Source organism: Hypomesus nipponensis, chromosome 4 (genome assembly GCF_054491055.1).
Source record: "Hypomesus nipponensis isolate SF chromosome 4, ASM5449105v1, whole genome shotgun sequence".
NCBI lineage: Eukaryota > Metazoa > Chordata > Actinopteri > Osmeriformes > Osmeridae > Hypomesus > Hypomesus nipponensis.
Genome location: NC_140364.1, coordinates 7688368 through 7716354, shown reverse-complemented (window position 1 = coordinate 7716354; position 27987 = coordinate 7688368). Strand labels below are relative to the sequence as shown.

Genomic DNA, 27987 nt, shown 5'->3' with positions numbered 1-27987 from the left:
GAAGCCTGAAAACTATTAAACACGACATTTTATAGGAACCGACTTCACAGACAGGATCAAAATGTGTATGACAACAGTGAGCAATACAGTTTATTTAATTTCTGTACAGTAAATTACAAACCATTTTACTCTCATTCCAATTTTGGTCACATTCCAAGTGGCAATTGAAATCCATCGCCCAAACTCACATGTAAACAACATACACAAAGAAATGAGTATGTTCATATTCTTTCCCTGTCGTAATTCTTGCGTGCACACAAATGTACGCAAACAGACACACACATACTCTCTATCTTTCTCTCTCCCTTTCTATCTCTTTCATTCTACCTCTTTGGCACATGCTCACACACCAAATTGAGAACCAAAACATGCTTGACAGCAGGCACCTTCACACACACACACACAACACCCCCCCCCCCTTCTATTAATCTCTCCTTTCCCTCAGTGTGTGTAGAGTGAAGCGGTGAAGACGATGTCTCTGCGGATGGCCAGGGAGGCCTTCTCCATTTTGCTGCCCAGGACTGAGTCTCCTACGATGCGAGCCGCCTGGCGCACCTCCTTCAGCACCTCGTCCAGGCGCTGGATACAGCGCACCACCGTGCCCTCCTGGACGTCAGTCAGCTGGGCGATCTCCGCAAACGGCTGAGAGGGGTGGAGAGGTGGCAAGGAGACAGAGGGAGGGGAGGAGACATGAGAGAGAGGGAGAGGAGACAGGAGAGAGGGGAAGAGGAGACAGAAGAGAGGGGGAGAGGAGACAGGAGAGAGGGGGAGAGGAGGGGAGGGGGAGAGGAGACAGGAGAGAGGAGGAGAGGAGGGGAGGGGGAGAGGAGACAGGAGAGAGGGGGAGAGGAGACAGGAGAGAGGGGGAGAGGAGACAGAAGAGAGGGGGAGAGGAGGGGAGGGGGAGAGGAGACAGGAGAAGACGAGACAGAAGGAGATGAGACAGGGGTTGAAAAGGAAAAGGAGACCAAAGGAGAGGCAGCGGGAGGAAAAGGCGGGAGAAGATGACAGACAGGAAGAGAGGACAGTAGGTCAAATAATTATAGGAGAGGAAAACCTCAGGACAGACACTTATTTTTTTTGCAGTGACAGAAACATGTCAACCTGCTTAACCATTCCATTGTATACCACATTTCCCAGACATCCTGGTCCCTGTGTGATGAGATGTGGAGGGTGAGTGGTGCGTTTAGTCTCACCATGCCCCTGGCCCAGCAGTAAACCACCTCGGTCAAACCAAACTTCAACTGGGCCACAAAGTCCTCAGCCGTCTGGGCTATCCCAAAACCCCTCTGCAGCTCGCCAATACGCTGGGCCACAGACAGCACGCGTGCAATACCCTGAGGGAGGGAGGGGCGGAGGAAGAGAGGGGGAGGGGGGGAAGGGAGTTAGGTAAAATAGAGGGAACGAGAGAGAAAAGGACAGAAGGAGTGGTCAAACGAAAAGGCTCACGCACGCACACTAACGGACGAGTCCCGCGAGGGAGCTCTTGAACTTAAAACACGCCCTCGGCCCTCCCGCCGAGGCTGCGAGACCTCGGCCGGCGTTTCCTCCTCACATGCAGGCGAGAAAGCCCACTACCTGTGTTCAGGGAGCGCGTTCAGTGTCCACTCAAAGTGTTACAGCCTGCCTGTACAACAGCCCGGGATGCCACGTCCAGTCATCACTAATTCAGGCTTTCAGAAAGCACTCCCATGTCCCTGGGCCGCTCGACAACCCACACAGACACTGTGTGTGTGTGTGTGTCTGTCTGTATGTGTGTTGCTTCAGGTAAGGTGCCCTCGCCACGAGGAAAAAACAGTTGAGTGTGTCCTGTCCTGTGCGTATGCGTCACCAGTAAAGTCAGACTAGCCCTCGATGAAACGTTGTCCAGTGGGTCAAATGGAACCTGGCTCACATGACAGAGGTGCCTCCTCCTCTCTCCATCCTTGCGTGTGCATACAAGGCTCGGCGGGCAACACACCGCAACGGCCGTCCATTCAAATGTATTCAAACGAATATACCCCGTGCACTTCCTGGTGCTGCTGCGGGTGAGCGAGCGTGCGTCTCACCTCCTGCAGGGTGCTGGTGAGGTGGGGCTCCACCTGGGTCTTCTGCGTGAACACCAGGCAGGACAGCAGGGCGGCGCTCTCCTCCGGGGCCAGGGGGCTCAGGGCGTTCTCAAACAGCAGCTCGGTCAGCAGCAGCTCGTGGCAGGAGATCTGGCACGCCACGCGGCCCTTCAGCTGCACCGCCCCGCCCTTGTCCACGTAGTCCAGGGACTTGAGCACCTGGTGGGGGGGGGGGGAGAGAGGAGGGTGGGGGGACGTATCTGGGTCACTCTGCTGTCGCGCTGTCCCTACCTCCCTGTTCTGCAGTTAGAACGCGGTACTGACAGAGAGTGTACTTGTGGCGTTGATACAGACATATGACAGGCAGGTAATGCTGCTGTGTTTGTGTCGAGCGGTGGATGATGGGAAGTTCAGCGGGAAGGACAGTGTGAAGGGAACGAGGCGTGGCTCTGCTAGCAGGCGGTGAGTGGGCCATGGGGGGGGGGGGGGGGCTGGGAGGCAGGGGGACAGAGGGACAGAAGGATGGGGGGGGCAGAGGGACAGAAGGATGGGGGGGGGCAGAGGGACAGAAGGATGGGGGGGGGCAGAGAGACAGAAGGATGGGGGGGGGCAGAGGAACAGAAGGATGGGGGGGGGCAGAGGGACAGAAGGATGGGGGGGGGCAGAGGGACAGAAGGATGGGGGGGGGCAGAGAGACAGAAGGATGGGGGGGGGCAGAGGAACAGAAGGATGGGGGGGGGCAGAGGAACAGAAGGATGGGGGGGGCAGAGAGACAGAAGGATGGGGGGGCAGAGGGACAGAAGGATGGGGGGGCAGAGGGACAGAAGGATGGGGGAACAGAGGGACAGAAGGATGGGGGGGGGCAGAGGGACAGAAGGATGGGGGGGGGCAGAGGGACAGAAGGATGGGGGGTGAGGTTGGTGGGGGGGACAGACCTCGATCCTCTGGTGGTACTCTGGCAGCAGAGACAGAGACTGGTCGGAGGTGAGGAAGAGGAGCTTGTCCAGATCCTCCTGCACCTTCATCCTCTCCTGCACCCGGATGAACTGACACACGGGAGAGAGAGGGAGAGAAAGATGGAGGGGGGGGCGGGGGTAAAAGGTGGAGGAAAGAGATAGAGACAAAAGGAAGGGGAAGAGGCAGTTGGGGATATTAAAGTTTATAGTACAAGACATTTCCCCACACTCGCAATATTCCCAGATGTACCGTAAACATCATAAAGCATCCTATCTAGCCACACTAACACCACCACTTTCACACACATATTTGAGAGAAAACCATGAGAATAGTGTGCGTGTGTGTGTTAGATATCCTGTCACGCAACCTAATTAGCAATCTTGCAGTGGGTGAGTGATGGATCTAATGATATGCTGTGTTAACTATCTCTATCTCTCTCTCTCTCCTCCCCCCTCACTCATTCTTTCGCTCCCTCCCTCCACTCTCCCTCCCCCCCTCTCTCTCTCTCTCTCTGTCTCTCTCTCTCTCTCTCTCCTACCCCCCCTCATTCTTTTACTCCCTCCTCCCTCCTCTCTCCGTCTCCCTGCTAACAGAGAGTGATGCGCCCTGTTCTTCCACATTCATAGGAGACGAGGAGCCTCTCATCCTGGACGCCCCCTGCAGTATCCCCCACCCCGCCCCGCCCCCCTCCCCATCAGCCCCTGTCTCACATGCTCTGTGAAGGTGGGGGAGTGTATGCACGTGAAGTCTCTGAGGCAGTCCTGCAGCGAGCGCAGCCTCATCACGGCCTCCACCACCTCCACATTCTTCAGGTGGAGGTCCTTCACGGGGTCGAGGGTCGCCAGCCCGTCCGGGTTAGCCTCCGCCAACCGCAGGAGCTCCTGTGTCGCCGTGGAGATGGCCTGGCCGGGAGGATCAAGCCTTCGGAGAGATGAATTGGGGAGGGGAGAAAAACAGTGAGAGATGAGTCAAATGATTCTAAGCCGAGTCGCCTACACAAACTCACCAGTTTTTAATGGTGACAATATAATGGAGCAAAAATCGCAGAATATTCAATTAAGAGTGAGCGAGCGCACCCACACACACACACACACCGGAAGCGTGGCTGCTGCCTCTTGCTGTAGTTGTCGATGATCCTCTCAGGTATCACCTTCAGGGTCTTCACTGTGATGGCTGAGATGTCCTGCTGCTTGAGCTTCTGGACTGTGTGACTGCAGGGGCCTGGGACCGAGCACAGCACAGCACAGCACAGCACAGCACAGAGGGTCACTGCAACAGTCCCACTGAGGGAGGGAGACTGTGTGTGTGTGTGTGTGTGTGTGTGTAAGCGCTGACCGTCTGGCATGAAGAGGCTGGTGCTGTAGAGGTGAGGGTGTGCGGAGTTTGCGTTGGGAGCGTTCTCTGCCCCCTCCTCGTTGCCCTTCTCACAGATCACCAGAGACGTGAATGTACGATTTATGGAGTCGTTGGACACCTGGAACACACACACACACAAGCAGAAAAGTAGAAATGTGAGAGGGTTGGTGCAGGGGAAGTCCTTGTTGTCACATACACACACACCTGTAAGATGACTCCCAGAGCGTTGAAGTGCTGTTTGTTGTTGACCACTATGACTCGTCCCACAGACAGAGCTTTCAAGCCGCTAGAAGATTCCATCACGGCTTTCTGAAACAGACCGGACAAGGAGGAACACGCAAACAAGAACATAAATGTGCTGTCCAGACGTGTGGACAATATCTCCATTTCAGTGTGTGTGTCTGTGTGTGTGTGTGTGTGTGTGTACCTGCAGGGCCTGGGCTGAGATGTGCAGCTCAGTGACAGTGTGGTAGTAAGGCACCAGGTCAGACAGATGCCCCTCGATGTCCAGAGGAGGGAGAGACGCCAGGGTCCGTCTGAGCTGGACTATCTGCTTCTCATGGGCCTTGAGAGGAGGAGAGGAGGAGGAGAGGAAGAAGAGGAGAGAGAAAAGGAGGGGAGGTGGAGGACAGGACAAGAGAGGAAGAACAGATGGAGTGCGGGAAAAGAGCGCAGAGCAGAGCAATTGACAACCGGACGGTGAAAAAAAGTCCGAAAGCGGCCGTTGGGCGTCTGTTCCCTCCCGGTGCATGCTGGGTGGTGTAGTACCTGGGTGTCTCGGTGGCTCTCAGAGAAGCTCCGCCTCATCATGTCGGTGACCCTGAGGGCCTCCACTCGGAGCAGGTTGAGGATCATGGTGTAGGTCAGCCTGAACTGGGACTGCAGCACGGTGGGCTTGCCCTGCGCACACAGACAAGCGCCATTCCAGTCCAATACACAGGCAGGATCCAGCACTCAGACAGTAGTATGTACTGTAGAGCTGTCCTCTCCTCCTATCCAGTCACACGGGCTGCAGTCAGGCTGGGAGAGAACCCCCTCCACACAGCTTGACCAGACTGGCTGAGATCAGCTGCTGGTGGCCCTTGTGAGGGCAGGTGTACGTATAGGGATATGGTGGAGGAGGGGGAGGAGGTTCTCACCAGCATCATGGAGTGGAGTTCTCCCATGTCGTGAACCCCGGTCTTACACAGGATGATCACGGTTCCAGTGGCGTCCAGGCCTCTCCTGCCAGCTCGACCGGCCATTTGGATGTACTCTCCTGACAGGGGGAGAGGGGCGGGAAACACACACACACACACGGCATCAAGAGTTTAGCAGGTCACTTAGGGTGAAAGCGTATGGTAAAGGAAGGAAAAGGAAGAGGTGTCAAATGTAAATACCAGGCAGCAGGTTCCTGAAGCCAGTTCCGTCGTGTTTCCTGATGCTGTCAAACACCACGGTCCTGGCGGGCATGTTGACCCCCATGGCAAACGTCTCTGTGGCAAACAGAACCTGGGAGGGAGAGAGAAGGGGAACGGCTTGACAGACGACTAGAGAGAGCAAGGAGGAGATGAGGTAGAGGAAACCAAATCACAGACCCAAGAGATTCCCATCATACTCACCTTTACAAGCCCACGAGAGAAGAGCATCTCAATGACCTCCTTCAGGATTGGCAGGATTCCACTGTGATGCAAGCCTATCCCCCTCTTCAACAGGTCCCTCATCAGCAGGATCTGAGATGGGTGCAGGATAGGAGGAAGGAAGAAATGTGTTCGCCTGTGTCCTGCTGAGGGCATGTAGAGACTGCGAGGGGTATCCCAACCCTGGAGATAGGCCCCTAACCTGGGGTAGCTAAACCTGGGGACAGGCCCCTAACCTGGGGTAGCTAAACCTGGGGACAGGCCCCTAACCTGGGGTAGCTAAACCTGGGGACAGGCCCCTAACCTGGGGTAGCTAAACCTGGGGACAGGCCCCTAACCTGGGGTAGCTAAACCTGGGGACAGGCCCCTAACCTGGGGTAGCTAAACCTGGAGATAGGCCCCTAACCTGGGGTAGATAAACCTTGAGATAGGCCCCTTCCTGGAGCAGCTGACCCTGGAGTTACCTGAGGTAGCTGGCGATCGAGTCCCCTGAGGCGACTCAGGCTCTTCTGGAAGAAGGAATGGATCTCTGCCTTTTCGACAGAGCTGGTCAGGTCCATGGAGGACAGCGAGCGTGCGTTGTCGTCACAGCGCGTCCGGGAGAAGGTGAACGCCACCACGGGCGTCTGCTGGCGCTGGGACAGGAAGTGGAGGAGGGAGAGCCACACTGAACGGTCCTGGGGGGGTGGGGACAAGGTGAAGACAGGGGTTAGAGTGGAGTAACGGTGAAAATACACAAGATGCCAGATGAGGGGATGCAGGAAGTGAGAGAGCAAATGAGAGAAGGAGAGATAGCGAGAGAGAGACAGAGAGGCAGAGGGAGTGAAGAGAGAGAGGCAGAGAGAGAGACAGAGAGACATAGGGAGTGAAGAGAGAGAGGGGCAGAGAGAGAGACAGAGAGACATAGGGAGTGAATAGGGGAGGAGAGCAAGCAGACGGTTATCTAACCAGCAATAGGGAAAAACATGGCTATAGCAGCGGAGGCCAAGACAAAACGAATGACAGTGGGGGAGAAAGAGCGTGTTGGCGAGAGGGAGAAACTGACTTGGTTGGCTGAGGTGTTCTGAGACGTGTTTTTCGAGCCAAAGGACTGGGCATGTTTACTAGTTCTTTCCTTCTTGGCATCCACTGCAGCATAGTATCTGGAAAGGAAAGGAAACAGACCACATCCAAGTCATCATCTGTAAGATCCTCACTTGACAACTGTAATAAAAAGGGGTTATTGTCTGACTGAGAAGAAGCAGGTTTCTACCCTTTGGTGATGAAGTTGCCTGTGGCATCTAGCAGGAGAAACATCTCCTTCTGGGTCTTGGTGCTGTTGCCTGTGTAGAGGTTGTGTTCCAGAGGCACCGGCCTCTTCACTGTGCTGATTACATAGATGTGCTTCTTCTTAATACGCCTGGGGAGGGGAGGGAGGAGAAGGGGAGGGGGGGCAGAGAGATGATCTTCTGAATACCCTATGTGGTTGTTGGTGCAAACCTGAGAACAAGAGGTCAAAGTGCATGACCTACCCAATCCACTCGCTGAACTCGATAGCGTTGGGCACAGTGGCGCTCAAGAGGATGATACTGACGTGTTCAGGCAACATGATCAGCACTTCCTCCCACACCACTCCCCTCTAAAGGGATAGAGGGGGGGGGGGACAGAGAGTGGATCAGAAAAAAGGGTAAAGATGCATTTGTTGATTTGTACTGGTTCATTATGAAGGGAGGAGACCGCTTACCTCAGCATCATTAATGTAGTGAACCTCGTCAAAGATCACCCACTCTAGATCTCTGATCACCTCAGAACCGTTATAGAGCATAGACCTAAGACAGGGGAAAAAGAGGGAGAGAGAGAGAGGATTGAGACACACACACTCTTAACCAAACTGTTTAAAATAGTCTCTTGTAATGTTAGTGAGGGGCAGTGGGCTGTGTGATTGGTTGGCTGTGTTCTGTCAGAGGGGCAGTGGGCTGTGTGATTGATTGGCTGTGTTCTGTCAGAGGGGCAGTGGGCTGTGTGATTGGTTGGCTGTGTTCTGTCAGAGGGGCAGTAGGCTGTGTGATTGGTTGGCTGGGTTGTGTCAGCACCTCAGTATCTCTGTGGTCATGATGAGGCAGGAGGCCTCAGGGCTCAGCTGAACATCCCCCGTCAGCAGACCCACGTCACTGAACGTGGCCTTGAAGTCCCGGAACTTCTGATTGGACAGAGCCTTGATGGGGGAGGTGTAGATGGTCCTATCAGAGCACAGACCGTACGTCGGCTTAGGGTAAAGTCACGTCCCGTGATAGCAGACAACCAAGTGCAGTGTTGGGAATATCGGGATTGAAAAGAAAGGGTGGGGGTCAATCTTTGCTCAGTATAATTCCATTCCTACCAACCTGGTCATGTGTTTCTGGGATAATGCAATGGCATATTCTGCCACCACCGTTTTGCCTGCAGATGTGTGAGCAGCCACAAACACAGACTCGTGGGCCTCCAGCTTCAGCACCGCCTGCTTCTGGAACACGTCCAACTCAAAAGGCCACTGGAAGGGGGGGGGGGGGGGGGGGTGTTTAGGGAAGTACTGAGCCAAACAGTGACTCGTCCAAAATTCATCATTTTTATGAAACCCATATTGATATAAAAAACACAATGCTAATCATCATAACCCCTCAACATGATATTATAAACCATGGTAAATTAGGGAGCACTCCTGTTGCTACGGAATCATTCACTAATGTCATCAAGGACTCAGCGGTTTTATCGAACATTATTCCCAGTGTCTGTTGAGTCAGTACCTTGAAGGCTGGGTTGGGGATGCGTTTGTAGAAGTCTTCACAGGGGGAGGTGATGTCGACTGGAATGGCCCATTTCTTGGTCTCCTCCTGGGCCGCTGCTGGCTTGGACACCCCCTCATGATCCGGGGTGGAGACAGCTGCGGCTGGCGTGGGGGTGGAAACAGAGTCCTGAAACAGGCAGGAGCCTTGTTACTACTGAGCTGCATCTGGACATGTAGAAGCACAGAGTTCGAATGAAATAGCGACCCTCTTGAGTGACAGACTGAGCTACTTCTCTGATGCTTCAGATGCTGGACAGCGTTCTCCATACCTTGATCCCCAGGTCCTCGAGGCTGTTGGTTCTGGGTAGTTTAGGAGGATCTCCACCTTCCTGGCCTGTCTCTTGCCCGTCTGGGTGCACGTCAATGATGTCATCAAAGGTGGACAGGAGGGACAAGAGGTTGACTGGTGCCTTCGCAGTTTTGGCATCTTTGGATTGGTTCAATAAAAGAGGGACATTAGAATGAAAGAGTACAAAATACACATGCCAGAGGGACAATATATGTTATAAATAAATATGCAGCAAAACATGTACTTCATACACACTTTTATCACTGAAGTCCATATCAGCTTTAAGTCCAGGGGCCACAGTGAGTAAATCTGAGGACAAAGGAAAGCCATCTGTAACAACAAAAGACACTGTTCTGGAAGTACTAGGTCAACCAAGAAGCTCCTAAGATCCTTATTTCCTTTATCCTTGTTTATCTCACTGTTCTCAAAGTCTATGTCCTCCTCGAGGTCAGACTTCGTCTTGATTTGCTCCAGTGTGAGCTCATCCATCCCACCTAGAAGAAAGGAAAGAAAGACAGGAAGAAAATCCGAAAGACAGTGTGAGAGGGAGAGAAAAAGGTCAATATGACCTTATTAAGTGGCCCACCACTACAGCCATGTATGACAGACACTGACACAAACGGTTCTCTATTGTTCCGATCAGAAGAGGGATGCTGAGCAGGACTCACCAGGCAGGAAGGGGTAGTTGGTGTTACTTCCTCTCAAGCTTTCAGATGGGGGTCCAGGCTGCCGTTGCAGAGAAAGAGAATTCTTTGATGAAAGACCTGTGTTCTCCAGCAGCACCTGAAAGAGAACCACATAGCATAGCAAAAGTGAAGGGGGAGCATTGAAGTGAAAGAGGGGAATTGTATTTAATTGTAAGACATGTTTGCATCTGCTAAAATGATTTTCACATTACATGCAATTTATACATTACTTTCAATCAACCAAAGACTGATCACTTCGGACACTTAACACAGCCTTTAATACTTGTCTACTTATAGCTGAATGAAGTTTGATTCAGTACAATTCCCTTTATCATCAAGGAATGTCAAGCATTCATGTAACACAAAGTACTTTTTTGTTTGACATAAAAAAACAAACGTGTAGATTACTTTTAACATAGGTTAAAAAAAGACAATATAATATAGTAACAATTCAACAAAAGCAAGAGTCTATCTAGCAATAACATGTTGAATAAATGTTTGCGATGCGATTGTGTGAGCTACCTCTGTGAAGTCCAGAAGCATTCCTGTGGTGGGGTCTCTGACCACAGACAGCCCAGAGTGGAGGGGAGCGGAGGAGCAGAGGAGCAGTGAGTCCACGTCCATCTCCCTGTGGGCCACCCTAAGGAAAAACAACAACACAACTTCCATAAGAGCTGGCAGTCAATTCATCTCAGTTTCACTTTTTTAATCCCGAATGAAATTTGTAAGAATTCCAACCCAATACAGTCAAGGGAAAGTGCCCCTCTACTGTATTAATATTATAATCAATTGTATTTCTATCACTGCATCATACTATTTGACATACTAAAGACCATTTACAGGATAATTTCTTTATAGATTAATTTCACTCAAATAAATGAATGGTAGACGGTCAAGCATCAAGATGCAATTTAGGCCACTCACTTCAGAAACTTCTGGAAGGCGGCATCTGTGTCATGTAAGGGAAGCCAGGCAGGGTCGTGTAGGAAGCGCTTCTCTACCTCCGTCTTTAGGTCCACACTGGTGGGGGGGAGGCCGTGGGGGAGCTGAGGAGAGAGGAACGAGATAATGTGGGGGAAATAGGGGAGAGAGATGGGATAGGACTGGTTCAAATGAATATGTGCTGCTGGTTAGTGCCGACTGATGGGGTCAAGCCATAGATAGTATATCCAGACTGTCAACATTTGTAACACTTTTTATCCACGTGTAGTTATCTGGTCCTTGTTATTTCAGGAAGGAATACAGCCACAAATCGCCATACTGACCGTGCTCAGAGGAGGTAAAGGCTGGTTCTTTGGCAGTGGGTCTGTGATGAGCTCGAACCTGCCAGAGCAGCCCATCTCCAGCAAGGACATGGGCAGGTCTGTGGGCCCCACGGGGGGCACAACTGTAGAGGGAGAGGCATACTATAGTTTAAAACGGGGGTGAATAGACGACTTTGTATGATGAATAGGTTCAATGATCAGTGTCAATGACAATAGAACTAAAGTAAAGTCTAGATGTGTCCTCTCTGGAACTCAACATTTTACTTGATGCCATTTCGAAATACTTTATTGACTAACAAAACAAAGTCTATAAAAAATGTTTATATACATTCTGATACTGTAGGTAGCTAACCTAAATTAAGATTAGGGAAAACAGTGGCTAGCTAGCCCTGGCTAACACATTTGTCATGTAAACCTCTAGGTAATTTGTCAAACATTCACATAGGAAACTACAAAGTCTAGAGGATGTTACAGTATGCCTGCATAACCATTTCAATATATGTATCTACCTATTCTTTCCATGTCTTCTCCGCAAGTATAAGTTTTTGTGCAGCTGCAACACTGTCAGTACTGTGTCGCGTCGCGTCGGAAGTTACAGTTGTGATTAGCGGAAGTGTGTTTGAAATGATTTTAAAAAATGTTACTTGTAGACAACATAATAATATTATACTTAATAAAATGCATATATTAGTATTATTAAATATTACCTAATTTATATATTTACTTGTATAAACCTTTCTTACAATTACCCTCGCCCGACAACAAAGACACATCACGTCATATTCATGCGCAAGTGTTTCGTCAAATTTGGAATCGGGAGAAAACAAATAGTAAAGACGGATACACTGGTACTATATCAACATAATAACAATTCTCTATTTGTGTTTTGGTTGTTGTGTAGTTGTGTAAAATTGATGTATCCCATGGTTTTACTTGATCATACCTGCTAGCTAAACGACAGAGTTGCAAGAGGTTGTTTTCATTGTGAATGAGTGGTCATCGAGATTGACTAGGCACTATACTAGACTGGCTAACTTATGCTAGCTAACTAGATAATTAACTAGCTGCGAACATGTATTGCTTTTAAACATATAGTTGTTGGCTAGCTACTGTTCACTGATATTATGAATTAATCTCTGTGTTCACAGAAAGGTTTGCCATGGTGGTCTTCCCTAGCTCTCTGACAGAGGAAGAGGAGTCGTTGCAGAAAAAATATGCCAAACTCAAAAAGAAGGTATCTAAATAGAAACAAACATCACCTTTTTCAAGAAAAAACTGCGATACCATTACTAATTGTAAAAAAGTATGGGTGTAGTATTCAGTAGACCAATATTCACCCTATTTACATTGTATTTTCTCTCTCCTCAAGAAAAAAGCCCTAATGGCTTTGAAAAAGCAGAGTTCAACAAGCCAGACGAATCAGAGTGGTTTAAAACGGAGTATGTGTGTTTTCACTGACCATAGTTTTCTCTTCAAAATAAAAATATTTATTTGAAATGATATGCCTATTTCCATGGAATCCCTGCATACTGGCTTGTATCTCACTGTGCTCTCTCTCCTTACTTTTCCTAGCCTTGTCAGACCAGCCTGTAGTCGACACAGCAACAGCTACGGAGCAGGCTAAGATGTTGATCAAGTCCGGAGCCATAAGTGCAATCAAGTCAGAAAACAAAAACTCTGGCTTTAAACGCTCCAGAACACTAGAGATTAAACTAAAGGTGGATACATTATGTACAAGCATAAATAGTACATAACTGTCATACGGGTATTTCTCTGATGAACCAGCACTTATCAGTTCAAATCTGTTCTTCCTCAAGGACCCTGAAAAAGGCCCAATTCCAGCCTTCCTACCATTCCAAAGGAGCGTCTCGATTGATGAAGAGCTACCTGAGGTACTAAGATTACAAGGGAAAATCCTAATAACGGAATAGAATCCTCCTTTAGGGTTCAAATTTCCGTAGTGTTTCAACATGGCGTAAAAAAAAATTCAGAAGATAACAGAATCTGTTCTCTTTTAAATGTTTTATTTTTTCCATCTAGTCCGGCAAGAGAGCCAGCAGAAAATCTCTGTATGAGAGGTAACCCTAAAAGCTCTCATGAATAATTGACGGCATCATGTTTTCTACTCTCTGTTTCCTCTGCTTGAAAGTCAAACATCCCCCCTTCTAACATCTATCTCTCTGCGTCAGCTTTGTCAGCCCAGGCGAGCGGGAGCGGGAGCGTTCCCGTGACGACGAGGACCCCGCTGTCATGTCCACCAGCAGGGACGTGGACCGGGACAGAGAGCGCGAACGGGAGGTGGACAGAGAGAAAGACAGAGAGAGAGAGAGGGACAGGGAGAGAGATCGCGACAGAGGAAGGGACAGGGATAGGGAGCACGACAGAGAGAGAGACAGGAGCAGGGAACGAGAGCGAGACCGGGAGAGAGACAGAGACGGACCGTTCAGACGTGAGTCGCCGCCCCTTATTGGTTGCCCATATTTTATACTGTCATGTTCGTAATCCTAATTGCTTATTTTAATCACTGACCATAAAACATTGTATTTATTTCTTACTCTCCTTCCATGGTTTTGTCCTTGATGATCAGCTCTACTTAGTTTATGCACTATTCGTAGGTCACTTTGGATAAAAGCGTCTGTTTAATGAATAAAATGTAGACTTTCTTCTTCTGCCTTTCAATTCTCCTGTGCCAGGATCGGACTCGTACCCGGAGCGGCGGGGGGTGAGGAAGGGGAACACAGTGTACGTGTATGGCTCTGGCCTGGTGGAGGACAGCCTGCGCTCCGCCTTCTCACTGCATGGCAACATCATAGACCTCACAATGGACAACCCGCACAAGTAAGACAGCACATCGACAAAATACTTGATTACAGGGCAAACACATAGTTTTCAAGAATTGAACTTGTATGTGGTCGGTTTTTCTTCTACTCATATCCCTTCTCACTTTTACCCTAAGTTGCGCGTTCATCACCTTTGAGAAGATGGAGTCAGCGGATCAGGTGGTTGCTGAGGTGAGGCACTGTAGGCCAGTTAGGGTCCTGACATCACTGTATCCCACACGGTATTCATCTGACCTGGAGGTGCTGCTGTCTCTCTCCTGTCTCTCAGCTGAATGGAAGTACAGTAGGGGAGATCCCTATCAAAGTCAGCATTGCCAGAAAGCAACCAATGCTGGATGCAGCTACTGGCAAATCTGTCTGGGCCTCACTGGGTAAGTATCACTAGGTCGTACACCATAGGGTTGTTAAATTACCCAGCAAAAACGAAAATCCTTTCCTGAATATGAAATCTCATCTATGTGCCAATTGTCAACATATCTTGTGTTTTCTCCTCCTCCCAGCTGTTCAGAACAGTGCCAAAGGCTCGTACAGGGACAAGAGGAATCAAGTTGTCTACAGTGAAGATTTCTTGTGAACCAAAGGAGTCTTACCACACTGTGGACCAGAGGAGTCTTACCACACTGTGGACCAGAGAAGAACAGAGCATTTTGTTTTTATTCTCTTCTGCATTTTAGTTTTTGTTGTCAATTGTGTTAGCTATGAACTGCACTGTGTGTCAGTCTCATATTGTATGCTTTTTCTTCTGTGTGCTATTAGATGAGGACGAGATCAACAATACGTTTGCTTTTGTACTCAGTTGTTTTGTGACGGTCAATAAATCACATCAATACCTTTTTCCGTTGAGTAGTTTGATGGGTCCTTGCTTTGCATAAGAGTCAATTACACTTAGCAGTCTGCCAATAATGTGATAGTGTTTATACTAACACTGCCATCTTATTCATTTAGCAGATGGTTTAATCTCATTCAACCATCATTATTTTTAAGTAACGCTGGGCATTTGTACGATATTCAATTAAAGTAATAGAACTAGAGACAATTGGATGTGTACACTATAAGCACCTGGTTTTTCAGTTCATAACAAGAAACTCACATTGTTTAAAATCATTTAATAATAAATACCGAATATTTTATTGGTAAGCCAGTGAATACTAGGAGTCTAAAGGAGGTCTCTAGGGTCTAAAAATAAAACAGTAGTATTCCCTTCATGACACACACACACACACACTCATCCTGTTCCAAAATCACACTTAAAATCCCAAATAACATTTCACCCCCCCCCCCCCCCCAACACCAACAAGGGCTAGCTGATCTGCCTGTGTCTGTCTCACGTCATCATGCCAGACCTCTCTGCCTCATTGAGAGGCAGCCCCCCCCCCTCCTTCCCCCTGCTCCCTCTGCTTCTCCGCCTGCTCGTGGAGAGAGTTCTGCCCCGTCGTCTTCCCGTGCTGCTCCTTCAGGTGGCGCCGCAGAGCGGGCTTGTGGGCAAAGCGAGCGTGACAGTAGGCACAGTGGTGCGGCCGCTCGCCGCTGTGAAGGTTCATGTGGTCGCACAGCGTGGACTTCTGGGTGAAGGTCTTGAAGCACAGCGGGCAGCTGTGGGACTTGGCCCCCCGGTGGACGCTCATGTGACGGTCCAGGTTGGTGGAGTGGTGGAAGTGCTTCCCACAGCAAGGGCACACGTACAGCAGGTGGGTGGAGCGGGAGTGGACCGCCAGCGAGTGGGCCGAGGGGAACGTTAGTCCGCAGTGCTCACATGCCACAGGCCCCGCACCGCTGGAAGTGGACCCTACCACTGCCACGGACTCGTCCCCCACTTCGTCCGTTGGTACGGCCCCCATCTCCAGCCGACCTTCCTCATCCAAGCTATAATGGGCTGTACCACCAGCATCTCCAGGGGTGGCCTCCTCTCCTTGAGTCTCCCCGACCCTGAAGTCCAGCTGTGGGAGCTCGCCAGCCAGGTAAGCCGCCCTCAGTGCCTCCTGGCTAAAGTCCAGGCTGAATCCCTGCCCTGTGATGTCCCCTGCGGTAGGAAAGGGCCACTCTTCTGGAAAGGAAACCCCTACAGACCTCCTCTCGTTGTAGGAGCTCCATTTCCTCTTCTTAAACCCCCTCCCCCTTCCCCTCCCCCGACCCACTTTAGGCTCAGAGAGACGGCGTCTCAGAGCGTTGAGCCCCTCCCTCATGAATCCGCTAATACACAGATCTGTTGCTGTTGAGGCAGTGTCTTCCCCTTCCCCCTCCGCCCTGTCACCCTCCACCATGATGCTGTCCGTCCCCAGGTAAACATGCTCCTCCGTGGGGTCGGCTTCGTCACCCTCTGCCTCTCTTTTGGTGACAATCACCTGCCCGGTCTCCTGAATGTACACCTGGTCAACTCCATAGTCTTCTCTGGACTCCTCATCGTCTAAGATATTAACCTGAAACAACCAGACACTGGGAATGAGTGGTGCAAATTTGACCATCATGTTAACTGCTGAACATTGCAGTGGCACTAGCCAGACAGATGCATCCATTGTTTTGCAGATGAACACACCCACACCTTTATCAGGGAATCATCCAGCGAACCACAGGTATCGTTAGTTGTCTGGGTGTGTGTGTCAGTGGTATCACCCGGGGACTGTGCAGAAGAGGAATGGTCAACAGGTGACATAGAGGGAAGCGAATAGCCCTCCTCTGTTTTTATGCTCTGAAAAGAAGCAAGGATTAAAAAAAGAAAGATGTAAAGATCATTTTTGATTTTTCAATATTTGGTTACTCTTACAGTTCTGTTGTCAAGTTAATATTTGAACACGAGGTGCACCACATAGGAACCCTTATTTAACAAGCTATATCACAAAGCTCAAGTATAATCATTGAATTTCCACGTCTGAAGGCCATCATCATCAGGATTGTAAACTGCATTCAGTCAGCTGTTGACTTCAAACAACCTACGAAGCCAGTGAACCCTTCCATGAGATGATCATGTTAAAGACTATAGCTCACCTGGGGCGGACTGGGGTTCCTAGGCTGCATGTATTTGTTCAGGGCTCCTCGACATCTCTCCACAACGTGCTCCATCTGCAGGTAGCTGGCGGCCGTCAGGTAGTTCACAATCTCCTTGTGGCTGAACTGCAGCACCCCAGTGTAACAGGACAGGAGCAGATCCCACAGCACACTGGAACTGTGAAGCACTGATACCTGGGAGGGGAGAGGGGGGGAATCTGTCAGGTCGTATGCTAAATGTGTCTGTTGGTCGCAGTACTAAATGTGTTCAAATATTCTATCATAATGTTTTGCTGCTGTAATATGCCTTAAAGGATGTCTGTGTAACACTGATAAGAACAGAGCCAACGACTATAGCACCATCCTGGGCCGTTATGACCTTCTGGAGACCTGGATGGAGAGGTGAAAGTATTAGGCTGGAATCCCCTACCAGGAAATCGGATGGATTAGCCCAAACAACCCAAAAACTGTGTACTCCTGTCTAGCTGCCTCAGATATGAAATCAGCCTATACAGAATGACTGGAATATGCTATGAGTGGATGATGTTTTCCCCTATATTGTATTAGGAAGGCTACATATTGACACTTGTTTTAAACCATGTGTTGTACCTGTAGTTTTGAGGAAGGGTTGAGCAAGAACTGATCTCTGAGGAAAGGAGAGCAGGCAGCCAGCACCACCTTGTGTCCCCGAAAAGTCTGGCTGCCACTCGCTACAATGGTGATATCACAGAAGTGCTGCTTGGACCTCAGCGAGTTCATGTGTTTCAGGGTGGTGTCACCGTGACCGGGCAACCGGAAACACAGCATCCCCATCTTCACAGTCTCTGGCAGAATATGTGTGTGTGTAAAATCCTGGAAGAGGTTAGATAGAAAAATAGGGAGGGAAAGAAAAGGGAGGGATGAAAGAAGGGGGGTGACAGCAAAGTTTTAACGACACAACTCAAACTAAATAATGGCAACCTACTTTGTAGAAGAATTACTTTACACATGAAATAACTGAAAAATGTTCTGAGCTATGTTTCCTTGTAATTTCCCAAAAGGACTTGTTTTATTGTTTTGAAATATAGTGCCTGTCTAATGCTAGGCCGTCCTTATATCCCAACTTTAAGATTAAACTAAGCAGTCGCAGCCTTAGCATTACTGTACATTACATGTACTGTAGTTGGTTGGCTAGACAACCTAGATTTAAAAGACATGCTTGGCAGAATCAGTAACCATGTACGTTACTAGTAGCAAGCTAGCTAGCAAGCTAACACACAAGGGGTTTCTCATGTCATGCTTCTGACTGGCGTTAAACTGTTAATAACTGTCGTCTAGCTTTTCAGTTTCTTATACATTTTTTTGATATCTCGCTCATTTCAATCTACTTACCAGTACATACAAATTTCGTTCGATAACTTGTTGATGTGTTGAGAGCTAAGTTAGCTGGCTGTGTTTACGTTTGGTCTGAAAGGACATTTTACTTCCCTTATTTTACTATGGGCTGACTGTGATTCAGTCCTAAATTCGATTTCCCAGTTTCCTGTTACAAGTTCAGCGGAATGAGACTGATGCAGGACCAGCAGCTACGGTTAACAGGGTACGGCAGTTACAGGCGGGGCGTGTCACGTCGACAACGTGCAACCTAACCTCCCTGCGTGCAATGAACGCAACTCTACGTCAACTACGTCTGAATGCAAAGTGAAAACATGTCGGCATCCGAGGAATCGATAAAGGTATAAAGATCATCATTCGTGAACTCTAGTTGTGATCTAGCTACGCTCACTGTTAATAAACTACCAACGTGTTACCTCGAATGTAGGAAATGCATAACCACTAAAGTCAGAGTAGTTTGCCATTTGCTCGCGTGGAAACCCTTCTTTGTACCAGCTAAAGCCATTCAAAACGGATGCTTGAACAATTGTGAAGCTGGCTAGTTCTGGGTTTGCAATGGTGTTCAGTTCACCTAACTTCGGCTAATGTATTTCTATGCATTCATGTTTTTTGCGAGTTAGCCGTTGAGTTGACAAGAGTTGGTGCATTACAATTGCACCGTGCGGGTAATATCAAAACCCAAACTTGTGGTTTATTCTCTAGGAGTCGACAGAGAGCGATGAGGTTGTAAATGCATCCGAGGTAAAACGTCCAACCACAACGGATAAAGGTTTGTGAGCTGCGATAAGTGCTTTGCAAGCTTTGAAATTTCGTTACGGCCTTTTGGAAGTTAAGTTTATTAGCGACCGTTTAAATTCACAAGTAAAGCATACTGTGTGTGTCTGTCTTCAAGGTGATGCAGGTGACATTGCAGCTGTATCTACCGATAAGACGGGGACCATGGGCGAGTTGGCGTCTTTGTTGCCTTTGCAGCAGCTGGAAAAGGTTGGAACCACAGCTGTGGAGGAGAGCAAAAGACTAGCCTCCCCTTCTTCCTGCACGTCTGGCAGGGAAGCCACAGGTAGAGTACCAATAACACGCGGAGTAAATGCCATAGGATCTCTGTGTCCCTCCTCTCTCTCTATCACTTACATCCATCATCACTCTCCTTGACATGTTTTTGCTCATCTCCCCGCTTACAGGTCAAGCAGCCAAGACATCCACCTGTCCCTCTCTGCTCTCTCTATCCTCATCGTCCTCAGCCTCCTCCCTTCTCTCCTCCTCTCCTTTGTCCTCAACCTCATCCTCCCCTCTTGTTCGAGCCAAAATGAGTGTTTCTGGTCCGGGCAGTAGTAAAGCTCTCCTACTACCTCCTTCATCCTCTCCACCTCTCGTCTCTGCTCCGCCAACCAAGGTCCACCGTGCTCGCAAGACCATGAACAGACCACCCATATCACAAGTGAGTTTCCTGTTTAAAACCTAGAACGCTGACATATTTTATAGACAACAACTGTCTTCACCCTGATGACCTGACTGTTTGTTTTTCAGATGAGGTGCATTGAGTCACCAGTTGTGCCAGTCCAACCTTCAGAGCACACCATCAGCTTCACCACAGACAATGATACTGGTCAGACCCATATCTTTTAAACATTTGGGGGGGTCTTGGAGGTCTACTGTGTGGGTAAACGACACAACTCTTGAGTCTGGTGTGGGTAAGTATCTTTTTCTCCCCACAGCTAAAAGGAGAAGGCTGGGCCTGGCCTCGGAGACCACACCTGAGAGGGCAGAGAATGTTCTGGAGAAAGAGAAGAAGGTAAATCTGAAGCATGTACATCAGTAGATGACTAGTGTTTAATGTATTTAAATGGAATTACCTGCAGTGCATATTTTTTTAAACCTCAGACAAACCACGTGGCCCATGGAAAAGGGATGGAGCTGGTTGCCACAGCTACATCAGGTCAACGACGCAACTGGTTGGAAGGTGCAGATGAGGAAGAGCTTCTCTCCTACAAACGTCACACCAGAGATGACACAGGAAACAAGGTCGGCAATTCATCCACACCCATCGCCAACTTCTTCAAATCCTATACACCTATTACAAAGTGTTTTTTAATGACTCAGAACACAGTGTGTAGCCTGTGTTTCATGTTTCTTCTTCTTTGTTCGCAGTCTGAAAATGGGGGGGTGGTTAAAAGGCTCCATGAAGGTGGTTTGGAGGAATCAGACCTTGTGAGTAGTAGAACCAGCAGTTTGATGGTCATTTTTCAATAATCAGTTTGGGAAAGCATAATGAGAGACATTTCTACATACATTTTTTTTCTTCCAATATCGTAAGTCTGACAAACGAGCCACCTCTCTGCAACAGCCTGCAGATTGTGATCCTAAGAGGAGGGGCCAGGGCAGCAAGGGGCGGAGTGAGTCGCCATGGACACACCCAGGGCGGGGCAAAGGGAGAGAAAGAACTGAAGGGGTGGAGACAGTGGGAGGTGAGTGACAGATGGGACTTCTAAGCAGCCTGTGTTTGTGTTTGCCAATGAAACTCCAAAGAAGACATTTTTGCAACTGTGTGTGTCATGAATATCACCATGTTACTCTACTCAGTGTGATGGTTCTCCTTGTGTGACTGCAGGTTCTGCAGCTGCCATTCCGGGAGGGAACAGTGACTACACAGAGGTTCCCCTGGGGGCTCTGGACATCTCTGCTGCCGACAGTCTCACCCTCTCACCACACCACGGTGGGTACATTCTATGTGAACCTGCCTGTGCTGTTAGCTTTCCAAGTCTGTCAGCCTGTGTGTGTATCGCTGTTTGAGAAAAGGCCTTCAGCTGTGATATAGGATGAAAGGAATACTCTCAGATAAGTGGTTGTGGAGACTGTACTGTATGTGTGTAAAAAGTGTGTCGAGGGCAGTGATGCTGAAGTGTGTGTGTGTGTGTAGAGGACAGTGATGCTGAAGTGTGTGTAGAGGACAATGATGCTGAAGTGTGTGTGTAGAGGGCAGTGATGCTGAAGTGTGTGTGTGTGTGTAGAGGGCAGTGATGCTGAAGTGTGTGTGTGTAGAGGGCAGTGATGCTGAAGTGTGTGTGTGTGTGTAGAGGGCAGTGACGGTGGGGAGACAGAGCGGCTGGAGGAGCTCCCGCTGTGTAGCTGCAGGATGGAAGCGCCTCGTGTGGACGGGGCCAGCCAACAGGCCAACAGACAGTGCATGGCCACGGAGAGCATCAATGGAGAGGTACGCACATGGCTCTGTGTGTGAAGCTACGGCCTTTGTGTCCCAAACCACAGTGTGGGGCTTATGAAGGTGTGTTTGTGTGGTGTTATGTGTAGAAAAACCCCGGGTAACAGGGAAAACTCACTCGATTCACGCGTCCCCCCTTTAAAGTGGTAACATTTGGTCTCCCTGTGTCTCTCAGTTGGTGGGCTGTACCAACATCATCGTGAAGAGGGAGACCATGCGTCCGTCCAGTCGAGTGTCCCTCCTGGTTTTGTGTGAGAGTCACCGGTCGCACATGGTCAAACACCACTGCTGTCCTGGCTGTGGATACTTCTGCATAGCGGTAAGACCTGTCGCTGCTTGCTGCTCTTTACTATGCAAAAACACTGTCCACTCGGTCACTAAACAGGTATAGACTTCTCTAAATTCAAGAATCTGTCGCCGTAATTGATCCATGAGGCGTTCTGGGGTTGTCATGTTTACATTTACATGTGTGCGTTGAGCAGGTGCTTTCATCCAAAGTGATTCCCAAGTGAAATGGTCCATAAATATGTTCTAGAAATCCTAACCATGACATGCCCTGGACCATCCCCTTTTAGGGCACCTTCCTGGAGTGCTGTCCAGACCAGCGCATTGCCCATCGCTTCCACAGGGGGTGTGTGTCTGTGCTGGGGGGTGGGCGTGCCAGGGGGATGGGCACGGGCATGCTCTTCTGCCCCCACTGTGGCGAGGACGCCTCCGAGGCCCAGGAGGTCACCATCCCTCCCTCCGCCGCGGCGACAGCTGCCGCGGCGTCAGTGGTGACCACCTCGGCCTCCTCGACCACAACGCCGTCCATCCCGCCCGCCGTCCCCTCCGCCCTCTCCCTGGCTGCGTCCACGGGGGCTGTGAAGAACGGGAAGAGGCCCGAGGGCCCCGTCAGGTGAGGGAGTGGTCGACGGGGGGATGAGGAGGGTGAGGGGTTTACGGTGCAGGTTTAGTTTGGGTTTCCTGTACTATCCCCTGTCTCCCCATCATAACTCTCTCCTCCACCCCTACCTCCCACCCCCTTCCCCCAACTCTCCCACCTCAGTGCCCGGATGCGTGGGCGTGGGGTGGTGAAGCGGGACCCTGAGCTGCAGCCGGACCCCCAGCCGCCTCCAGGCTCAGCCTGTCCAGAGGGGGCGCCGCTCCCAGCGGAGGGGGGAGTAGACAGTGTGGGACCCTCCATTTGCCTGCCCAACGGCAAGCCTGTCTGCCCCAGCGCTCTTCCACCAGGGCCCAGCAGGGCGGCGCTACAGAAGGCCTTTCTCACCCAGGACACAGAGAGGTAGGAGATTATTTGGATTTGTTCGAATTATTTGGTCGCTCAAAGACTTGACTTCTAGGAACTTTGGGATGATGTTCCCCCCTATACTAATGCTTCACTGCTGTCGATATTTCGGATGGAGTTCTAAATTCATGTGCTGCTGCTCTTCTCCGTGATTGGCCAGGAGGAAGAAACTGAGGTTCCACCCCCGCCAGCTGTATCCAGCCGCCAAGCAGGGGGAGGTGCAGAGAGTTCTGCTCATGCTCAGTGAGTGCCTTCCAAATCCCTGTCAGATCATGAACACCACCTAGGTTTCAGTGTGATACTAACTCATCCATTATGTGTGCGTGTGTGTGCCAGTGGACGGCATAGACCCAGCCTACCAGGCTGACTCGCAGAACAGGCGCTGTGCGCTCCACGCCGCAGCCCAGAGAGGCTTGCTGGAGGTCTGCTACATGCTCGTGCAGGTCTGGGGCCTCATCATCTACACCCTGTATTGTCATCCTATAATCAAAATGACACATTTTGACAGGCACAAAATAAAAAATATTACAAAATTGGACCATGTAGGGGAATATTTCCGCCACTTCCTGTGTTGCTCGCTGGTGTGTGCCAAACCACAGTAACGTCTGTGCTTGTTGTCTGTGTCCGCAGGCCGGCGCTAAAGTAGACGCCCAGGACAAAGCCATGAGGACGCCACTCTTGGAGGCCATAGTCAACGACCACGTGGAGGTGGCCAGGTACCTGGTGCAGAGCGGAGCCTCTGTCTATCACACGGTGAGTCCTCTGACACACACACACACCTGGGGAACCACTACTTGAGTTCAAAGGCGAACTCCCGCTAGCACTGGTGTAATGCTACACAGGGGGAGTCAGGGGATGTTGCTACCTGAAATAACCCCCTCACCCTCCTCTCATTCTGCTTTGCCTCTTTTCTTTTTTGTGTCCTGTCTTCCATTCTGGCATTATGCCCCCTTTCTCATCTCTCCCCATCTCTCTTCCTTCCTCCCCTCTCTCCTCCTTCCCCCCCTCTCTTCCTTCCTCCCCTCTCTCCTCTCTCCCTCCCCCTGTTGTCCAGGAGGAGGATGGCTACACTGGGCTGCACCATGCGGCCAAGCGGGGCAGTCTGGACATCGTCACCCTGCTGCTGGAGACGGGACAGGTGGATATAAACGCACAGGTGGGGGAGAGCGAGTTGGGAACGGTCTTGGGCTCTAGACAGGGTGGCAGCATCAAACAAGTCAGTGTGTGTGTGTGTGTTTTATCACTCTGTCCCAATGTTAGTGTCGCCTGCACTGTGCCTTGTGTGTCTCCGTGCTTCAATTGTCATGCAATGTGATGTTGTAAATGTATATTTTATAATAGAGAATAGAAATATTTGATTCTGTTCTCCTCTTAAATCAGATTATAAACAGTGCTGTACGTATTAATCTGTCAGTAAATCAGACGTAGATATGATGCTTTCCTGACGACCTGCAACAAGTTCCCTTCTTCCTTTCTGTTGGGTCTTAATATTGATTGCTATAACGTGTCATAGACTTAATAAGCTCAGTGTTGCCCTCTATGCCCCCCCTTTCTTCCCCCCCTCCAGGACAGTGGAGGCTGGACCCCCATCATCTGGGCTGCAGAGCACAAACACGTGGAGGTCATCCGAGCCCTGCTCAACAGAGGAGCTGACGTCACCATCAAGGACAAGGTCAGTCTCTGTCTGGCCTGACTGAAAGGCAGCTGTGTGATGAATGGGCCAAAGACAAACTCTGATCTCGTTCACAAGGCCGTTCTGTTTGAATCATGGGTGAGGACGGCAGAGAAGGTGCTTACTTATTTGAAAATGTACGATTGCATTGTCTCTGTGTGTGTCTGTCTCTCTCTCTCTCCCTCCTTCCATCCATCCCTGGTCAGGAGACGAACGTGTGCCTCCACTGGGCGTCGTTCGCGGGCAGCGTGGAGATCGCTGAGCTGGTGTTGAACGCCGGGTGTCCGCTCACCTCCGTCAACATGCACGGGGACACGCCCCTCCACATCGCTGCCAGGGAGGGCTTCCTCGAGTGTGTCACGTGAGTGGCCCTCGCGCACGTCAATCACGTCCACGTGGTCCCACACGTCTAATGGAGAGGGAGCGCTGCGGTTTAGCCGGGCTCAGTTGGTATGCCACGTGACGAGAGCGTCCCCCTCGGTGCCGTCAGTTTATCAGACTGACGGTTTGTTCTCACTGAGGGTGTCCTAGGGTGGCGGCACACAAGGGGGTCTAACTGATTCATCCAGCATATGTTGTGGATGTGAATGTAGGGTTCAGAGATATGTGCCTGCGTATTTATTTTGTCTCTCAGGTCTGGTCTGTAAGCTGCTGTCTGACTTTGTGTTTTCTGCCTCTCAGGCTCTTTCTGTCCAGGGGGGCCGACATCGACATTATGAACAGGGAAGGAGACACGCCTCTCACCTTGGCGCGTCCTGATTCGCCGGTTTGGGTGGCGCTCCAGATCAACAGGAAGCTGCGGAGGGGAATAGCCAATCGCATGCTTCGAACGGAGAAGATCATCTGCAGGTCGGTGGTTTTTTCCTCTAAGCCGGTGCTGCCGAGTCAATCAAAAACAGACCAGGGAACCAAAAGATAACCCTTTTTTTCCTTTCTTCCATTCAGGGCAGTTTTAACTGTCCCTCCCTTTCTCCTGTCCCCATAGTGACGTGGCCCAGGGCTACGAGAACGTGCCCATCCCCTGTGTGAACGCCGTGGATGACGAGGGCTGCCCCTCTGATTACAAATACGTCTCAGAGAACTGCGAGACCTCAGCCATGAACATCGACCGCAACATCACACACTTGCAGGTGGAACGCACGCTTCTCTCTTTGAATCCTTTTATCAAGGACATCGATAAGATTGGTACTCGACTCATCACCAAAGGGAAAATGGCAGACTGAATTGCATGACACGTGCTTCCCTTGGTCCTGTTCTCCCAGCACTGCAGCTGCACAGATGACTGCTCCTCCAGTAACTGCCTGTGTGGACAGCTCAGCATCCGCTGCTGGTATGACAAGGTGAGCCCCCCCCATTCGACGGACAGTTAACCATGCTCGTCTGTGATTGGTTCACGCGTTATGCTCGTCTTCTGTGCATGCGCTGTGTATCATTTGTTGTGTGGTTTGTTTTGATTACCTGCTGTGTGTCATTTGTGTTTGAACTGTTTCAAACAGAGCCAGTGTTGAGACGCTGCCACGGCATGGCCGGTCCCCCATGGGAACGGCCTTATGTATGCATCTATTTGTCTGTCTTGTCTAACGTGGGCTTTGTTATGATTCTATTCTCTAGGACCAGCGGTTGTTGCAGGAGTTTAACAAGATCGAGCCTCCTCTCATATTCGAGTGTAACCTGGCCTGCTCCTGCTACCGCACCTGCAAGAACAGGGTGGTGCAGGCTGGCATCAAGTAAGAGCTGGGCTGTCAATGCCCTGTATGACACATGCAGGCTTTCTCTCTTTCACTCTCTCACCTATCCACTTAGCGCTCTCTGTATGATAAACTCACACACCCATTATGACACATGCATTTAGTCATTTAGCAGTCATTCGCTCTTAGTCGTTCGCTCTTATCCAGAGCGACATGCTCAATCTTGCCTCTCTTCTCTCTCTCTCTCTCTCTCTCTCTCTCTCTCTCTCTCTCTCTCTCTCTCAGAGTGCGTCTGCAGTTGTACCGGACAGAGAAGATGGGCTGGGGGGTACGGGCTTTACAAGACATCCCCCAAGGAAGCTTCATCTGCGAGTAAGTGTGTGTGTGTGTGCACACACATGTGTGTTTGTTATCCCAGCATACATGCATATACATTTTTTGTTGATCCTTGGGAATCTCTTGGATGTCACATCCACAAATAGCTGCGTTGTTTACGGTCTCTCATCCGTCTCTCCATAGATATGTTGGGGAGCTGATCTCTGATGCAGAGGCTGATGTAAGGGAAGACGACTCGTATCTCTTCGACCTGGACAACAAGGTAAGGCTTTATGTCCGAGCCGGTGTATTTTCCAACACAAACAAGACCTGAGACACCTCTATTCACAGAGAGACGTTGAGATAAGACATTGAGCGGCATCTTTTTCTCTCTCTCACCAACCCTGTCTCCCTCCACAGGACGGGGAGGTTTACTGCATTGACGCTCGTTACTATGGCAACATCAGCCGTTTTATCAACCACCTGTGCGACCCCAACATCATCCCGGTGCGAGTGTTCATGCTGCACCAGGATCTGCGCTTCCCCCGCATCGCCTTCTTCAGCTCGCGGGACATCCTCACAGGACAGGAGTTAGGGTAAGGCTGGCCCAGTACAATCAACATAGGTGAAGTATTTGTTTCCCAAGTTTCCAACAAATAGAACCGATGCCGATGACACCAAAAATCCAGGCTCCAAGGCTCAATCGGGGATAATAACTTTAGTTGTATTTGTTTTTTATACCGTCTTTGCACCCTCCTTATATTTATCCTATCCAAATCCATATAATCATGGACAGTCTTCAATACTGCGTTCTCAAAAGGTTGAATTCAGGATTAGAACTTTCTTTGCATGTTAATATTTTTACCTTTGTGTTTTATAGGTTTGACTATGGAGACCGATTTTGGGATATTAAGAGCAAATACTTCACTTGCCAGTGTGGATCAGAGAAATGCAAACACTCGGCAGAAGCCATCGCCTTGGAGCAAAGCAGGCTTGCACGGCTGGAGGCTTGCCCAGAATCAGGATCTGACCTTGGGCTTACGATGCTAGGAAACTCCTAGGAATCGCTTGAGGCCTGTAGCATGTTCTGTTAGCTATTTTGTCATGTTACTTTAAATTCCCTGTCAGTGTGTGTTACTGTTACTGTTTAGATGAATCGCACAAGTGAGGCCTTCATACCTTTGTACGGGACGTGAAAGACTAGGACAATAAATACAGTATATCTTTACTGTAATGGTGCTCTGCTCTTTTGCAAGAAAAATCATTCAGTTGCACAGCTATACTATGAAATACCAGTTGTGCTAAGGTTTTTGCTGTGCCAAATAGCGCAGTGTATTTTATGGAACTCTACAGGAACACATTAGTCCACTGCTGTGTAACTCATTACATTATGGAACTAAGGGTTGCATTAAGGTCATATTCAGTATGTCAGCTTCATGTTTTTTTATATATATATACATGCATTTCTTTTGTTCAACATGTAATAAATTTGAGTATAAATTGGCTGTGGAATGGGCTGGTCTTTGTTCTATACACTTTCTATAAAACGCAGACTTGGTTTTGTAGCCTTGGCAAACATGTGGGGCCA

At 49.7% G+C, this 27987-nt stretch overlaps 4 protein-coding genes across 5 annotated transcripts; 2 read left to right on the top strand and 2 right to left on the bottom strand.

The window, feature by feature from the left end:
- Positions 1-56: 56 nt before the first annotated feature.
- Positions 57-11613, bottom strand: skic2 (SKI2 subunit of superkiller complex). Its single transcript, XM_084696329.1, has 29 exons — positions 11533-11613; positions 11024-11145; positions 10683-10804; positions 10281-10398; positions 9741-9855; positions 9492-9566; positions 9328-9381; positions 9053-9210; positions 8743-8910; positions 8344-8489; positions 8053-8199; positions 7704-7788; positions 7492-7598; positions 7233-7379; positions 7026-7122; positions 6445-6657; positions 5963-6073; positions 5741-5852; positions 5501-5619; positions 5130-5261; positions 4789-4926; positions 4566-4670; positions 4341-4479; positions 4100-4226; positions 3716-3926; positions 2984-3094; positions 2049-2267; positions 1197-1337; positions 57-642 (listed from the first exon to the last, which is right to left on the bottom strand). Exons 1-29 carry the CDS (start codon positions 11543-11545, stop codon positions 442-444), a joined length of 3753 nt encoding a protein of 1250 aa, XP_084552455.1. The 5' UTR covers positions 11546-11613; the 3' UTR covers positions 57-441.
- A 180-nt stretch (positions 11614-11793) lies between these two features.
- nelfe (negative elongation factor complex member E) lies at positions 11794-14706 on the top strand. The gene is made up of 11 exons (XM_084695517.1): positions 11794-11871; positions 12172-12257; positions 12393-12462; positions 12596-12741; positions 12841-12915; positions 13064-13101; positions 13213-13472; positions 13717-13861; positions 13980-14034; positions 14132-14234; positions 14364-14706. Exons 2-11 carry the CDS (start codon positions 12183-12185, stop codon positions 14435-14437), a joined length of 1041 nt encoding a protein of 346 aa, XP_084551643.1. The 5' UTR covers positions 11794-11871; positions 12172-12182; the 3' UTR covers positions 14438-14706.
- Positions 14707-14954: 248 nt separating this feature from the next.
- On the bottom strand, positions 14955-18356 carry LOC146295283 (zinc finger and BTB domain-containing protein 12-like). Its single transcript, XM_084696110.1, has 5 exons — positions 18217-18356; positions 17455-17697; positions 16846-17040; positions 16403-16549; positions 14955-16280 (listed from the first exon to the last, which is right to left on the bottom strand). The coding sequence occupies exons 2-5, from the start codon at positions 17656-17658 to the stop codon at positions 15216-15218; spliced, it is 1611 nt and encodes a 536-aa protein (XP_084552236.1). The 5' UTR covers positions 17659-17697; positions 18217-18356; the 3' UTR covers positions 14955-15215.
- A 64-nt stretch (positions 18357-18420) lies between these two features.
- Positions 18421-27898, top strand: ehmt2 (euchromatic histone-lysine N-methyltransferase 2). Of its 2 annotated transcripts, none has more exons than XM_084696109.1 (28): positions 18421-18560; positions 18922-18988; positions 19112-19279; positions 19401-19657; positions 19747-19825; positions 19935-20011; positions 20101-20241; positions 20368-20427; positions 20564-20684; positions 20828-20932; positions 21294-21430; positions 21612-21755; positions 22012-22334; positions 22485-22721; positions 22885-22967; positions 23061-23167; positions 23355-23477; positions 23779-23880; positions 24292-24396; positions 24603-24757; positions 25078-25245; positions 25382-25526; positions 25659-25736; positions 26008-26123; positions 26370-26456; positions 26604-26682; positions 26820-26995; positions 27280-27898. In XM_084696109.1, exons 1-28 carry the CDS (start codon positions 18519-18521, stop codon positions 27458-27460), a joined length of 3663 nt encoding a protein of 1220 aa, XP_084552235.1. In that variant the 5' UTR covers positions 18421-18518; the 3' UTR covers positions 27461-27898. The 2 variants fall into 2 exon arrangements, with proteins under 2 accessions (XP_084552235.1, XP_084552233.1); XM_084696107.1 differs by having other exon boundaries at positions 20534-20684.
- The last annotated feature ends 89 nt before the right edge of the window (positions 27899-27987 follow it).